Source organism: Chiloscyllium plagiosum, chromosome 3, assembly GCF_004010195.1.
Source record: "Chiloscyllium plagiosum isolate BGI_BamShark_2017 chromosome 3, ASM401019v2, whole genome shotgun sequence".
In the NCBI taxonomy this organism is placed as follows: Eukaryota; Metazoa; Chordata; class Chondrichthyes; order Orectolobiformes; family Hemiscylliidae; genus Chiloscyllium; species Chiloscyllium plagiosum.
In genome coordinates this window covers 109308202-109325421 of record NC_057712.1, presented here as the reverse complement: position 1 = coordinate 109325421, position 17220 = coordinate 109308202, and the positions used below count along the sequence as shown (strand labels likewise).

General features: G+C 40.5%; 1 protein-coding gene across 6 annotated transcripts in view; it reads left to right on the top strand.

The window, feature by feature from the left end:
* The window catches only part of atg5 (ATG5 autophagy related 5 homolog (S. cerevisiae)), a 157483-nt gene that overhangs the window by 117452 nt on the left and 22811 nt on the right, over positions 1-17220 (top strand). For 5 of the 6 annotated variants that reach the window (XM_043687041.1, XM_043687043.1, XM_043687042.1 and 2 more), the window contains one exon: positions 1380-1497. In XM_043687041.1, coding sequence (XP_043542976.1) covers positions 1380-1497 — 118 coding nt within the window. Of the gene's footprint in view, positions 1-1379; positions 1498-17220 lie in introns of those variants that run through there. The other variant, XR_006311231.1, reaches the window with a different exon arrangement.

Sequence of the window (17220 nt, the reverse complement as noted above, 5' to 3'; positions counted from 1 at the left end):
CTGGATAGGTTGGGATCTCTGGTTGACATGGATAAGTTGTGCGAAAGGGACTTTTTGCATGCTATACATCTCTAAAACTCTATAACCAGGTTGAATCAAGTAGTGTTGCCCTTTAATTGTATAAATGTGAAGGTTATTCTGCCCTTGTTTAAACAAATGTTATCTTTTCATGTCGAAATTTAATTTGTGATACTCACATTATGGTGGTGTGTTCTTCCCACCACAGGAGGTATGCTGTTAGCTGTTAAGATCAGTTTGCATCTTTTATAAATGATGAACTCATTCTTATGACACCCTTCTTATGATGATTAACACTTTGAAGTAATTCATTACATGTGAAGTACTTGAAATTTAAGAGACACAGCGCAATATATTATGCAGTTATACAAGATACTAGTTTAACATCATAGACCAAATCATTGCCAATGGAAACTTTAATTCCCATTAATTTATAAGTAAACATGGTAGCTAACTTGTACAGAGCAAGTTTTCTCAAAGGACTAGTAATCTGATTAACTTCCTCAGTAGTATTAGTTGAGGGATGAATTTTCTCCAGGGCTGCCAGAGAGCTCATGGTCCATTTTCAAATTGTACCACCCACATCCATATGATAAGCCTGTTTCAGAGGAGTTGTTGAATTCCCCCTCACCTGAGATTAATGTTAAATGAGCAATAGTTTAGGTTTTGGGGGGAAAAAACATACAGCCACGGGAAAGCTGAACCAATACGGGCTGATTGGTTCAACTGCTAATCAAATCAATTTAGATTTTCATAAAGCATTCCAAGACATTTATTGCCTCCTTTGTCTTTGATTTGCACAATTGTTTTCACATTTCCTATGAAATCCATGATGTTTTTTGGAATATGCAAACCACATACACCTTACAGCCAATCAGTAGTTAATATGAGTGAACCTTCATGCCCAGGATCAATTGGTGAGAGTAAATAAGCGTTCTGAAGAATTCAAGAGCTGTTTATAACTTCAGAAACAAACATGTCATTTAAACAAAATGGGAAGAGGATAATAGACAATGAAGCATGTTTAGAGATGTATTGTACGCAGTCTCCTCTCATATTGAAAAGCTACCTGATGCATTGTCTTGAGCTGCAAGGTTAAACAATACATAATCTACTCTATTGAAATAGCAGTGATGCATTAATGTAAGAACCTTAATTTAGTATTTGATGTTAAATGCACAGCCAAGATTCTTTTTAAGGACCATAAGCTTTTGTTATAATACATACATACATTAAGACGGGCTGCAATTTTAGTACAGTAAGATTTCAAGCTGTGTGGTGAACCAGTGATTACAAGCTAGTTTATCACAATGTAAATCTGCATGCTGAATTTTAAGCAAAATTAATTCTTTGTATTACAGCCATTAAATGAGCGGCCATTTATTCAGAAACTATTTCGCCCAATTAGTTCAGAAGGACATCCACATAATCTTGGTGACTTGTTGAAAGAAATGTTCCCTGCTGCTGTAACTCCTGAAGGTAAGATTCTGATCCTTCATTTAGTCTAGCGATTCCAGTTTTGAGTTCAGTTCTGTAGCTTTTGAGAAATATTGCCCTTTATCTAATTTTTGTTTTGTACAAGATATGTTTAAATTATCTACAAATAATTTCAGCAACCAGGAGAGGTTGACTAGAAAGAGCATGGATTTCTAAAGGGGGCATCATGTTTAACTAGAGTTTTATGAAGAGGTAACAGGCTCAATGAGAGTACCATTATTGATGAGATGTACAAGGACTTTCGGAAAGTGTTCGGCACAGTGCCATGCAAAACGTGCGGGGAAAATTATTGATCTTGGAATAAAATGGATAGCAATATGGATACAAAATTAGATGAGTGGTGGAAAGCAGAGTACTCAGCTGGAGTATTGTGTATAGCACACATAGGAAGTATGTGAATGCACAGAAGAATGTGTGAAAGCTGTTTAGAACAACGATTCCACAGATGAGGGATTTCAGCATCGATTGAAGTTAGGACTGGGTTTCTCCTCAGAAAAAGTTTAGGAGGCGATTGATTAAGGTTTTCAAAATCACAAACAAGCTGGATAGCGTAGTTAGGGAGAAATTGTTCCCGTTCATGAAAGGAACAAGGGAAAGAAAGCCTAGATTTAAAGTGGATGGAAGTGCATACTGCAGATGCTGGAGATCAGAGTCAAGATTAGAGTCGTGATGGAAAAGCACAGCAGGTCAGGCATCATCCGAGGAGAAGGAAAATTGATGTTTTGGGCAAAAGCCCTTCCTGAAGAAGGGCCGTTGCCCGAAATGCGGTTTTCCTGCTCCTCGGATTTGCCTGACCTGATGTGCTTTTCCAGCACCACTCTAATCTAGATTTAAAGTGATCTACAAAAGAAGCAAGCGTGAAGTGAGGAAAAACTATTTTTACTCACCGAGTAGTTAGGGTATGAAATGTACTGCCTGGAAATATAGTGGAGACAGATTCAGTTGAGGCAATCAAGAGGGCATTTTTTTGAGTTTATTTGAGTAAAAATAATGTGGTTTTGAGAAAAATGGGAGAGTTTAGTTAATGGTCATTTAATGAATAGGATTTCTGTGATTTTCTATTCTGATTTTTAAATTCGCTACTCATTTGTCAAAGCAAAGCACTGAAACATTCCTTACTGTTGGTTTCAAAGCAGGAGGCATGAAGACAACTGATTTTTATCTTTCATTTAACGTAATATTTTAGCCATGTAGTATATGTCAACAAATATGGACTTGTGGCTTCTTAAGTTCAAGTTAACAAAGCACCGAAGTTACAAAACCCATTGTTCTCAAGGTGATTTTATTTTCACAAAGCTTACTGATTAGAATTTTCAATACCATAAAACCAGACAAATAATTCAGAAATTCAAAATGCTGCTTTGCTATCGACCATTATAAAATGCTTTTGAATGGTGGTTAAGTTCTACAGCCAAATTTCTAGTTTAAAGCATAGGCTATTCTCAGACACTCCTTTTGTTTGTCTGTGTAGGTCCAGTACATATGAAAATTCAAGGCATTCATCCCTCCATTCTTCTGGTGTCATTAAAAACTAGACAAAAAAGATGTTCAAAAGAAAACCTAGTAAATTGAGCTTTGGTATTTTCTGGGTTTATTTTAAGTAATTAGTTCCTTCTTCCAAGCGATTTGAGTTGTTGTGCATTGTAGTTTTGTTTCATGGTGTTCAAGTGCAGCTGTAACTTTTTCCCAGAACAGTACTGCTGTAGATCACTGAGTAGGCTTCTTAAGTTTGTTCTTGGGACGTGAGCAGCTCTGCCGCTTCCTTTGACTATTTTAGCTCTTGCCTTCAACTGCAACAATCCATATTGTGTAAAGGAAGAATTATCAAGGTTCTTACCCTGCATCAAATGAAGGGTGGTGATTATATTTCCTAGTCAGGGTTGCATCTTTATTGCTTCACTTTGCACAGTAGGCTTTGTGACATTATTCCTTTCAGCCAGCATACTTCCGTATTATAATCAGTGCCGCTAATAGCCATGAAATACATCTCATACTTGGAATATTTATGTTTTCAATGCAACAGGCCTGGTTTGATTACACACTTTTGAAACGAGCAACCTCATGCATTAATCTCAATGCATGTTCTCCTTGTGTTCAGAGCCTTCTTAGACTGCAGAATCAAATTTTACATTGGCATAAATTTGATTCTTTTTTAAAATTCAACTTATTTTTCTAATCAACCTATTCAGTGATGTTATTACACACCTCTGGAGCAGGTAGGACTTGAACATGGGCTTCCTGGTTCAGGGGTAGGGATTCTATCACTGTGTCACAGGAAGAGGAAGTTAGGAGGAAGAGGGTGGTGCGACATCGCTCAGTTGCATTCTGGGAGTGAACTTCGCAGTTGGTGCGGGTGTGAAGGGTATCATGGAAGAATCTCTGTTAAGGAATGGTCAGCCCCAAACATTACGTTACAGTAGTGCTTCCATCCTTCTTTCCTTCTGTAACCAAAAACAAGATAGGCAAAGTTCAGAGGAGAGGAGACAAGAACATAGTGAGAGAAAGGTTGGCAGCGAGAGTTCAGTAGATAAAGACGCACAAGCGTAAACTGTTGTTCGTGAGCAATGAGTAATCTTTGAGACACAGTTATCGGAGCAGAGAGTATCAGCAGCTTCAATTTAGTTTGAAAAGTATTTGACATTGTAAGGATTAATTAAGTTAAAGGGTAAGATATGGCAGACCAGCTCCAAATCATAGACTGCTCCTCTTATTCGATGTCAAAGGTTGGGCACATTTCCAGCGCCCAGGACCTGCATCTGTGCAGGGAATGTCTCCAGCTGCAGCTCCTGGAAGCCCGAGTTTAGGAGTTGGAGCGGCATCTGGGGACGCTGTGGAACATTTGCAAGGTGGAGAGTTTCGTGGATAGCATATATAGCGAGGTGGTCACACTGCAGACTTGGACTTCACAGGCAGGAAGCGAGTGGGTGACCACCAGGCAGAGCAGGGGCGTGAAGCAGGCAGTGCAGGAATCTCTTGTGGATATTACCCTGCAAAACAGCCAAATTCATGGGTCTGCTGTAGAGGGAGGAAGAAATAGGCATAGAAATGCTCTTGTTATGGGCATTCAATCGTACAGGAAATAGATAGCTGTTTCTGTGGCTGCAAATGAGAGTCGAGGATGGTGTGTTGCCTCCCTGTTGCTAGGGCCCTGCATTTGCAGGACATTCTGGAAGAGGCCAAACAGCTAGTGGTCATGGTACATGTTGGTACTAACAACCTAGGTTTAATAAAAAAAAAAAGGAATGAGGTCCTAAAAGCAGAATATAGAGAACAAGGAAGAAAGTTGAAAGGTAGGATCTCAAAGGTAGTTGTCTCAGGATTACTATCAGTGCTATGGGCTAGTCAGAGTAGAAACAGGATATATCGGATGAACAGATGATGTGGGGTAGGGGGAGGATTTCAGATTCGTGGGATATTGGGACAGGTTCTGAGGAAGGAGGAATCTTTACAGACTGGATGGGTTGCACCTGGGTAGGACTGGTGCTGGGTCCACTACTTTTCATTATTTATATAAACGATTTGGATGTGAGTATAAGAGGTATAGTTAGTAAGTTTGCAGATGACACCAAAATTGGAGGTGTAGTGGACAGTGAAGAAGGTTACTTCACATTACAACAGGATCTTGATGAGATGGGCCAATGGGCTGAGAAGTGGCAGGTGGAGTTTAATTTAGGTACATGTGAGGTGCCGCATTTTGGGAAAGCAAATCTTAGCAAGACTTATACACTTAATGGTAAGGTCCTGTGGAGTGTTGCTGAACAAAGAGGCCTTGGAGTGCAGGTTCATAGCTCCTTGAAAGCAGAGTTGCAGGTAGGTAGGACAGTGAAGGCAGCATTTGGTATGCTTTCCCTTATTGGTCAGAGTATTGAGTACAGGAGTTGGGAGGTCATTGTTGCGGCTGTACAGGACATTGCTTAGGGCACTGTTGTACTATTGCGTGCAATTCTGGTCTCCTTCCTTTTGGGAAGATATTGTGAAACTTGAAAGGATTCAGAAAAGATTTACAAGGATGTTGCCAGGGTTGGAGGATCTGAGCTACAGGGAGAGGTTGAATAGGGCTTGTAATGGATATTTATGGATAGACCTTTCTGTCTCCATTTCCAGCAATAGTCTATCCACTAATATCCATTACAAGCCCACTGACTCCCACAGGTATCTGGACTACAGTTCTTCTCACCCTACGTCCTTTAAGGACTCTATCCCTTTCTCTCAGCTCCTTCGCCTCGGCCGCATTTGTTCTGTTGAGGCCACTTTCCAAAGTGGTGCTCTTAATATGTGCTCCTCCTTCTCCAACCGCGGCTTCCCACCTACAGTTGTTGACAGGGCTCTCGACAGCATGCAGTCCATCTCCCGCGCCACGACCCTCACCTATAATCTCTCTATACACTGTCATTATCACCTCTTTATTGCTACCTTTGCTTCTGGAGCCATGAGAGAAAGTGAGGGCTGCAGATGCTGGAGATCAGAGCTGAAAATGTGTTGCTGGAAAAGCGCAGGAGGTCAGGCAGCATCCAAGGAGCAGGAGAATCGATGTTTCGGGCATAAGCCCTTCTGGAGCCATGACTCAACTTCTCTCAGCCTAGCATAAATACTTCCTATTTCTCCCTTTTTTTTGTGGCTTTGACAAGGGGTCAGTTAGACTCGAAACGTCAGCTCTTTTTTTCTCCTTATAGATGCTGCCAGACCTGTTGTGAGTTTCCAGCATTTTTTCTTTTGGTTTCAGATTCCAGCATCCGCAGTAATTTGCTTTTATCCAATGGTTTCTGAAATGCATGTGTTTCAATGCAAGAAGTATAATAGGCAAGGTAGATGAACTTACAGCTTTGGTTAGTGCTTGGAACTATGACAGTATTGCAATTACAGAGACTTGGCATAATGTCCAAGGATTTGAATGTTTCAGGTGTGATAGAAGGGGATGTAAAAGGGGTTGGAGAGTTGCAATACTGGTAAAGGAGTTGTACTGATGAAGGATGCATCAGAGAACTCATGCAGCAAGGCAATATGGGTAGATCTCAGGAATGGGAAAGGTGAAATCACAATGCTGGGAGTACACTGCAAGCCTCCCAACAGCCAGCGGGAGAAAGAGGAGATAATATGTAGACAGAGTTTGGAGAAAAGGCAGGGTTGTTTTTACAGGTGGATAATTTTAACTTCCCCAAAATTGTCTGGGACTCATTTTGTTCTAAGGGCTTGGATGGGGCAGAATTTGTAAGGACTATTCAGGAAGGCTTCTTGACACAGTATATAAACAGTCCAACTGTTTATACTGGACATGAGAAATGAGCCCGGCCAAGTGAGTGAAGTTTCAGTGGGGTGGCATTTCAGGATTAGTGACTAATAATACCATGAGTTAAGATACTCTTGGATAGGGATAACAGCAATCCTCGGGTGAAGTTCTTAAATTGGGGAAGGCAAACTACAACAATATTAGGCAGGAACTGGACAATTTTATTGGAGATGGCTGTTTGAGGGCAAATCTATATCGGACATGTGGGAGTATTTCAAACAGCAGGAGCAGTAGTTCCTGTGACAAATATGGTAAGTTATGTGAACCTTGGATGACCAGAGATATTATGTCCTTGGTCACAAAAAAAAGGAAGCAAACATAAGGATGAAAACTGACAAAGCCCTTGAGTATATAAGGAAATTAAGAAAGAACTTAAACAAGGAATTGAAAGGGCTAAAAGTCATTAGCGAACAGCATTAAAGAGAATCCGAAGGCTCTTTATACATACAAAGAAGCGAGAGATTAGCTAGGGAAAGAGTTGGCCCGCCCAAGCACAAAGGAGGGAATCTGTGTGTGGACCCAGAAGAGATTGGTAAGTGAGTTCCTAAACAAATACTTTGTGTCAGTATTCACCAAAGAGAAGGAACTGGTGGAGGATGATCTCCGAGAAGGGAGTTGAATTTCGAAGTCAAGTTGTTATTAAAAAGGAAGGTAGGTTGTGTGCCTTAAAAGATATTAAGGTAGCTAAGTCCCTGGGTCTTGATGGTATCTATGCCAGAATATTGAGGGAGGCAAAAGAACAAGTTGCTGGAGCAGTGACAGACTTCATTGTATTCTCTTTGACCACAGATGAGGTCCCAGGTGACTGCAGAGTAGCCAGTGTTGTTCTATTTTGAAGAAGGGTAGCAGGGATAATCCAGGAAATTACAGGCCTGTGAGCCCCTCATCAGTGGTAGGGAAATGATTGGAAAAGATTCTCAGGAACAAGGTCTAAAAGATTTAGAAGCAAATGGACTTATTAGTGATAGACAGCATGGTTTTGTGCAGGGGAAGTCGTGCCTCACTAACTTGATTGAGCATTTTGAGGAGGTGACGAAGATGATTACGAAAAGAAAAGTGGTTGATGGTGTTTACATGGACTTTAGTAAAGCCTTTGACAAGGTCTGTCATGGCAGACTGGTACCAAAAGTGAAGTCACATGGTATCAGGGTGAACGGGCATAATGGAAGAGAACTGGCTTAGTCAGAGGAGACCGAGGATAGCGGTGGAAGGAATGCTTGCAGAAAGGACGGCTGTGACTAGTGGTATTCTACAGGGATCAGTACTGGGAACTCTGCTGTTCATGGTCTACATAAAGTATTTGGAGGAAAATGTAGTTGGTCTACTTAGTAAGCTTGTGGATGATGCAAAGATGTAGATAGTGAGGAGGATTGTCGAGGATACAGCAGGATATAGATCAGTTGGAGGCACGAGCAGAAGAATGGCAGATGGAGTTTAATCCAGACACATGACGTGAAGGCGTTTTGGAAGGTCAAGTACAGATGGAAATCAGAAGTGTGAATGGCAGAAACCTTAGGAGTATTTAATAGCAGAGGGACCTGGGTGTGCAGGTTCACAGATTATTGAAGAAGGCAGCGCAGATGGATAAGATAGAAAAAAAAAAGCCTATGGCATGTTTGCCATTGTAAAGGGCATTGAGTACTATAGACAAGTTATGCTGCAGTTTAATAGAACTTTAGTTAAGCCACATTTGGAATATTGCATACAGTTCTGATCACAATCCTACCAGAAGGATGTAGATACTATGGAGAGCGCACAGAAAAGGTTTACCAAGATGTTACCTGATATAGGGGATTTTAGCTATGAAGAAAGGTTAGATACCTTAAATTTGTTTTCACTGGAATGTAGGATGTTGAGAAGTTTATAGGATTTTGAATGGCATGGATAGAGTAGAAAGTATGCGGCTTTTTCCCAGGGTGGAGGGGTTAATCAGTAGGAACACAGGTTCAAGATGTGTGGTGGGAGGAGGAAAGTTTGAAAGAGATGTCCGGGGCAAGTTTTTCACGCAAAGGGTGGCTGAAACATACTGTCAGGGAAGTGGTGAAAAACACAATAGCAGCATTCAAGAAGCTTCTGGCCGAATTCACAAATAGGAAGGGAATAGAGGGATACGGATCCTGTAAGTGAAGACAGTTTTAGTGTGGAAAGGCAAAATGTGTCGATGCAGGCTTGGGTAGAGGGCTGAAGGGTCTGTTTCTGTGCTGCAGTGCTCTTTGCTCTAAGAGGGCCCATGTGCCAGGATGAACGATCATCAGCATCTCCAAATAATTAAAATTGTGCTTCTCAAATCTCTCAGTATTGATTCTGCACAGATAAATCACATAGACCTTATTCATTTACTATTCACAAAGATGGCACACATTTCATTCTAGAACAATACTGTTACTAAGCAATTATTAATTGTCCTTTTTATTATATACATGTTTTATTTGCTACTTTTTATTTTCAGTAAAAAGTGTTCAGTTTAGGGAAGGAACTTAGGCAATGGCCAACGCAATTCTTAAAATTGGAACAATGTGATTATTTTTTCTTCTCGCTTTGGAGAGATTTGATTATTTCCATTTATTCCTGTAATTGGCTCTTCTGTTTGATGAGACCTTTACTTATGATCCAAAATGAGTAATTCTGAAATGGATATTAATGTTCTTCCTTTCTATGTGGCTGTTGAGCATTCTTCAGCACTGTTGGTTTAATTTTATTAAATGGAAATAGAATATAATATCATTCCCCTAACGTGTGTGTTCGCTGAGATTTCTGCACAGAAAAGTAATTTGTTCTTTTATTGGTTCCCAGCACAATCTGTATTTTCTTGAGATCAGCTGCATGAACAAATATAAAGATGGAATAGTCTACATCTGTTCTGAAGAAGTGTCACTAGTCTCAGAACGTCAACTCTGTTTTCTCTCCACAAATGCTACCAGAGCTGCTAAGTTCCTCCAGAAATTTCTGTTTGTTTGTTATGCATCTGTTTCTTTGGACTGGGGATGGACATGCAGCTGTTGCCTTAGGGGAGATGGTGGTATGGGGACGGCAAACACGAGGGGACACAACTTTAAAGTGAGGGGAGATAGGAATAAGACAGATGTCAGAAATAGTTTCTTTACTCTGAGAGTAGTAAGGGTATGGAATGCTTTGCCTGCAACGGTAATAGATTCTCCAAGTTTAAGTGCATTTAAGTCATCATTGGACAGGCATATGGACGTACATGGAATAGTGTAGGTGGGATGGGCTTCAGATTAGTATGACAGGGCGGCGCAACATTGAGGTCCGAAGGGCCTGTATTGCGCTGTAATGTTCTATGTTCTAAGATGTCACTAGAGTGATAATCCAGAGGCTGAGCTTTGGGGACGTAGGTTGAAGTTCAACCATGGTAGAGCATAAAATCAATTAATAAGTCTGGAATTGAAAGCTGGCCTCAGTGATCATGAATTCTCACAAAGACTCATCTGTTTCATTATTGTCCTTTGGGAAGGAAATCTGCCATCCAAACCTGGTCTGACTCCAGACACACTGTAGTGTGGTTGACTCTTTTTTTCTTGCCCTCCAAAATGAGTTACTAAGCCACCCAGTTCAAGGACAATTAAGGGAAGACAAGAAATGGTAACCTTTTCGGTGACATCCATGTCTTTTGAAAGAATAAAGAAATAACAATATTAGAACTTGTACCTTTGGAAAGTAAGTGGGAGAAGTTGACTTTGTAAACAGTGCGTACATATGGTAAACTATCAATCATAAACATTCACGTTAATGCATTAAATATATTTCACATGAGTTGGGGGTGGTTCTTTCATTGCACTGTCAGTAGAGCTGCAGTAGGTGGCAGACATCAGTAACATGTCACAAAACATTATGTCATACTGGTCAGCTAAGCCTCAGGCACCAAATTTCACATATATGAAATAGATAATAGAACAGCCATCCTATAACTTTCCAAGATTTCTAGCTAAATTGCTAATATTTGTAGAATCCTAAAATTCCTACAGTGTTGAAGGAGGCCATTTAGCCCATCAACCAACCCTCTGAAGAGCATTCACCCGCAATTTTATCACCAGGGTGCCTCTTGCTAACATTCTTGTCACTGTGCCCCTCCATTTTGTTTTTAAAAAGGGATAAAATAGGAGTATTGTACCTTTCACAGTCAGCTGCTCAGTGTGTATCTCTCAAAAAGCTGGTATCTGTACAGTACCCCTCATAGAAAGCTGCTCTGTCAGCAGCTGACAACGGCGCATGTGCAGAATGCCATGGAGACTTAGTGCATGTGCAAAATGAAGGGAGCAAAATGATCACTGCTGGAATCGTGCTATTGCGAACAGAGGTTCTTGAAAATACCATTCCATACTTAGCAACCTTACAGGTAAATCGTGCTGCGAGAACGTGTGTTATCTGAGAACTACCTGTACCAGGAATGAGGGATTTCATATAAAAGGAAAGATTAGAGAAATTGGGCTTATTCTCCTTGGAGCAGAGAAAATTAAGAGCTGACCTTATTGCAGTGTTCAAAATTAGGAACAAGTTTGACAGGGTATGGAACGATATTCTGTTTCTACTAGCTGGTATGTCAGTAACTAGAGATCCCAATTTCAGGATTGTCAACAGGAGAGCTGAGAGTGGGATAAGGAGAAACTTCTTTACTTAGTTGTTTCGACTGGAAGTGCATGCCTGGGAGAATGGTGAAGGCAGATTCCACAGGAGGTTTCTAAAGTGAGCTGGATATCTATTTGAAAGTGACGAATTTAGAGGCCCTCAAAGATAGGACAGAGGAATGGCACCAGCTGGGTAGCTCTTTTGGGAACCACACACACAGTTGTAAAATTCTATGATTCTAGGTCTAAACTGGAAAGTAAAAGTCCCTGGATTCATAGTTCTGTGACGTTGCTTATATTCCTGTCAACACATTAGAACATGACAGAGTAGATTTTAAAAAAAAATTGTGTTAAACAGCCAAACGTTTAGTAGTCTCCCTCTAAGTTTCTCAAGTTGTGTCAAATTATCATTGATTAGTTGTTGAGCAATTGTACAAGCTTTGGATATTATGTTTGTATACCAATTAATAATGACCTTTCCTAATGATAGCTCAACAGTGGAAAATAACAGTTGACACCAATGTATTTATTTATTGAAAAGCTATCCTGACCTTTGTCTTTAATAATTTCCATGTTTAGTTATGGTTGTATGCTGGTTCCAGACTGCCAACAAAGTTTATTGGTTAGTTTCTCGCAAATCTCTTAAATTCTGAACCTGTGTTCAACTATTTAGTAATTTGATTTCTCTTTTCTACTTTAACTGTTCTGTCATTGTCCTTCCTTCAGCTATAGCTATATAGCTGATAAGTTACACTAAAATTTCCATAATTTTACAAGTTTTTAAAAATTGGTGTTTTGTCTGGTAATTTTATGATAGTTCCATATTGTTTCCAGTGAAAACACAGAAGCACATTTAGGAAGCACAGAACACTGTTATTCCATAATCTATTTCAAAACCTCAAGCTGTGTGCTCACCACCAGTTTTAATCTATTAAATACAACTTGAAGGTTCTTCTGTACTTGTTTTGTTGAGTTAAGCACTATGGTGCTGCAGCAGAGCAGTCGTACTGGTTCTAATGTGGATCATGATGGCTAGATGTTCATTTTCACACTCTGTAACCACTCAGTGACATCCTTGAGCCTGGTGCCAAGGAAACCAAACACTATCTTCTGTTCATGTTTATAGCTGCCACATAATCTATCTGTTCCTGTAACTATTAAATCACCCATCACAATGGATCTTGTAGATTTCCTTGAATCTCAATGTACGGATGGTACCTACAGTACCGTCCTGCTCAAGAGTACTCAGGATGGGATTCTGGTTGTACAGTGGGATGTATTCAGGAGACTCCTGGAATTCCCTCACTGACAACATTGTGGATCTGCCAACAGCACATGAACTGCAGTGGCTCAAGAAATCAGCTCACCACCACCTTCTCAAAGGCACCTGGGGACAGGCAATAACTATTGGCCCAGCCAGCAATGCTAATGTTTCTCAAGTGAATTTTAAAAATTAAATAAGTTTATTAATTCTTAGTTTGGTTATACCCATTTATCTGCATGCCAACAAATTGATTTTGCAGTTCGTGACTAAAGAACAGTGCTCATGCTCTCTTTGATGATGGATGCCCATAGTGGGTTTTTTTTTTGCAGCTTTCAGATGAAATTATGATTTAACATTATGACCCTTTGTTAAATTGATGCTAAATGTAATGCCACCAGTTAGCAATGCTTAAGAACACAAACCAAATCCACAGAGAAAGAGAATTTAAAAAGAATTTAAGGAAGTTGTGCTTGATCTGTATTGAACCTTGGTTAGGCCACATTGTTCCAACTGAAATGGGAGGACTGTGCTGTCGATCTAGCCCCACTTCCTCATGGATTGCAATATGCATTGAAAATATTACCCAAGTCCTAATATTGCCAATCATATGCTTTCTCTATTTCAGACTTAAAATAAAAAGATCCGTCAACCAGGTTTCATTACTGAACATAGTTATTGATTTGTTATAACTGATACAATGACAATTTAGAGTGGATTTACGACAATTTGTAGTATGGCAATATAACTGTTTACCTCTCTGAAAAACACAAAATGCACTATCTTCCATCAGGTAAAGATAAAAAGCAGATTTCTCTCTACTGAAATTCACTTTTACAAAGGAAAACACTTTCTGGTTAATGGTAATTAATCTTGAAGGCAAAAAGGTTATCCAGAAGATAATTTGGAGTCTTCAATCTGGTGTTCTTGTATGTATGATAAAGCCAGTTCTCGTGCAGGATTGTCTCTGAGGGGTCTTGACGGAGGCAGGAAATGTGACCTTGATGCGTCTTTAAGTCATCACTGTGCCAGATGAACAATTGAGTTTCATAGCAAAGGTGCATCAGAAACATGAGATACAGGTTAAGTAGCCTGTACTGTACCAGGCATTCTTCAACTGAAAAGTCCAATAACAAACGCCATGCTTGCAACACAGTTCAAACATAACAACCATAAAACCCAGTCACAAAACAGTCAGATGTTTTCCCCGAAGTGAGGTCAAGCCATTAAGACCAGTGATTGTCTGGAGCTATGTGGTTTCCAAGAAATGCCTTATTTCTTCAAAAAAAAAAGCTTCAAAGTGCTTTTCATTGATATTTTTATAAAAACAGTCAGGCATGGAAAATAGTCTGCAAGCTTTCAAAATCAAGTCCACAAGGTGGTGGGGGGGTGGTTGTTCAGACTGGAGACCTGTGACCAGTGGAGTGCCACAAGGATCAGTGCTGGATCGATTACTTTTCATCATTTATACAAATGATTTGGATGTGACCATAAGAGGTATAGTTAGCAAGTTTGCTGATGACACCAAAATTGGAGGTGTAGTGAACAGCGAAGGTTACTTCAGATTGCAATTGGATCTTGATGAGAGGAGCCAATGGGCTGAGAAGTGGCAGATGGAGTTTAATTTAGATAAATGTAAGGTGCTGCATTTTGGGAAAGCAAATCTTAGCAGGACTTATACACTTTTTTTGTAAATATATTTATTCGCAAATTTTTTTTAACTTTACAAGCATATAAAACTATTGAAAAATACAATCAATAACAAATATCAGTATAATAAAAAGAAAACAAACAAAAACAATACAACTACTATCTCCTAACTATTAACCTACCCTCTAATACACAACAAACCCTAACACTGTGCAAAGCAACACCAAAAAAAAGCAAAAAAAAACAGAATACAGAACAGTTATGTTTGGCGCAAAGCTCCCAAACAGAGGAACAGGAGCATTGTATATATACCCGTATTAACTCAGGAGATCCCCTCCAGGGTTTGACAAATCTAACCATCCTGGTTAAACAAATGCCCTAGTTAGGACAAATTAGTTTCCAAATAACTCAAGTAGGGCTGCCATGTCTTATAAAAATGGTCTGTTGTGTTGTGCACCATGTTTGTAAAAAAAAGTCCAAGGGAATGTGCTCCATAATTAATTTCTGGCATCCCAGCAAGCCCGGTGGGTTCTCAGACAACTAGTTCATCAGAATATTCTTCTGTGCACAGTATGCAAGAATATTAAATAGTTTTTTTTCCCATGTCTGTCTAAAGATGGTAAATTCGGTAGACCTAAGAGGAAAGATATCAGGTCTACTTTGACTTCAGTTCTCAATACCCTCCCTATCTCTCCCGCCACAGCGCTCCAGTAAATATGGAGCCTGTGGCATGTCCAGAAGCAATGAGTAAGAGTACTTATACTTATTTTACATTTGGGGCACACTGAAGATGCTCCTTTTTTAAACTTCGCCAGATGGTCTGATGCCAGATGAGCCCTGTGCAGAACTTTTAACTGCGTAGCGCATGTCCTATTATAGATTGAGATCTTTCGAGTATTCTCTCATATGTTCTCCCATGTTTCAGAAGAGATCTCCACTCCCAGCTCTTGCTCCCAGACCTCTCAGAACTGGTTAATATCCTGCCAGGCCCTGCCACCCAGCAGGAGATAGAGGGCACTAACCGAAAGGGTGCTTGTGGAACGTAGCAACAACTTCTCTGTACCGAGCCTCTAGGGCTTAGTGAGAAGCATAGTCGTCTTCTGGATGAAATCCCAAACCTGAAAAAAATGGAAAAGATCTCTGCTGGGTAACCCGTATTTGCAGCTCAGTTGCTCAAACTTCAACCTTCAACTGCCACCTTCAACTTCTGGCACATGCTTAAGGTTCCCCAAAGGCATAGCCTCTGATTTTGCAACCTTAATCTTATATCCTGAAATAGCCCAAAATGAATTGATACATTGTATCAAATGGGGTACAGAGGTCATCGGGTTCGATTAAAAACAGAAGGACATCATCCGCATATAATGTAATCTTGTGTGTCTTCGATCCCACTTCCGGAGTGGTTATGTGAATGTTCTGACGAATGGCCTCTGCCAACGGCTCTATCACCAATGTAAACAACAACAGTGAGAGGGGGGCAGCCTTGCCAACTACCCCTACCAATCGTAAAATTCCCAGACTTCACCCCGTTGGTGATGACCATGGCCAGAGAGTGGCGATATAAACCTCCACCCACCTAGCAAAAACTCCACCTAACCCAAACTGTTCTAAGACATAAAAAAGATACGGCCATTTCACCCAGTTAAGTGCTTTCTCTGCATCTAAGGAAATCACCAACCCCTGAATCGATTGTTGCTGACAAACTTGGATGACATTCAGCAACCTTCTAATATTATTAGAGGACCTTCGGCCTCTTATAAAGCCTCTCTGGTCCTCTTTCATAATATGGGGCAACACCCTTTCCAGTCTCAGCGCTAGGATCTTGGACAGAATCTTGAAATCTGAATTTAATAGAGAGATGGGCCTGTATAAGGGTCAATCCTCAGGAACCTTCCCCTTCTTAAGAATTAAGGAAATATTAGCTTCTCTCAAAGATGGTGGTAGGCGTTCATGCATATAGGAGTGATTGTACATCTCCAACATCGGCCTTGACAGAATCCCTATAACCTCCTTATAAAACTCACCCGGAAGACCATCGGGGCCAGGCGCTTTTCCACTCTGAAGTTGCCTAGCTGCCTGACAGTATTTCCTGAACTGTCAAGGGAGCATTAAGGAGAGAGGACTGTTCCAAAGTTACCCCTGGGAGGTCCAGGTTCTTAAAAAAGGTCTCCAGTTTAGCCCTCCTGTCTTCACAACCTTCAGACCGATACAATTCAGAGTAAAAGATCCAAAAAGCGTCAATAATCTTTTTAGCATAGTATGTAAGGACCCCGGCGCTGTCTCTGATTGCAATAATGGATTGGGGAGCACGCTTTTTCCTAGTCAGGTACGCTAAATACTTCCCTGGCCTATCCCCATATTCAAACAGCCTCTGTCTAGCAAAAGCAAGTTCTTTCTTTGTGTTTTGTGTCAGTATTGAATTCAAGGCAGCCCAAAGGGCCTTGATCACCTGTAGCTTAGTCACCAAAGGCTGCGCAAAATGTGCTTCCTCCGCGGCTTTCAACCGCGTCTCAATTAGATGCTGCTGTTCCTCTTTCTGTTGTTTCCGGCTAGCCGAATAGGAAATAGCTAATTCCCTAGCAAAAGCCTTAGCAGTCTCCGATAGCATGGACGGTCTACTAGCCATGCCTGAGTTGATAGTCAAGAATTCCTGAAACTCCTTCAAAAAATATTCCACAAATTTGGAATCCTGAAGGAGAAAAGGGTCCAAACTCCTTCACTTTTGGCCTTAACCTCCAAATATACTGCCGCGTGATCAGAGATAGCTATATTCCCAACTTTACAACTCATAATCGAATCCAGAAGGGCCAAGGGAGACAGAAAGAGGTCGATCCTTGTGTGACATTTATGTGGGTTTGAAAAAAAAGTGAAGTCCCTGCCAGTAGGGTGAAGACATCTCCAAATATCCACCAGCCCCAACTCCT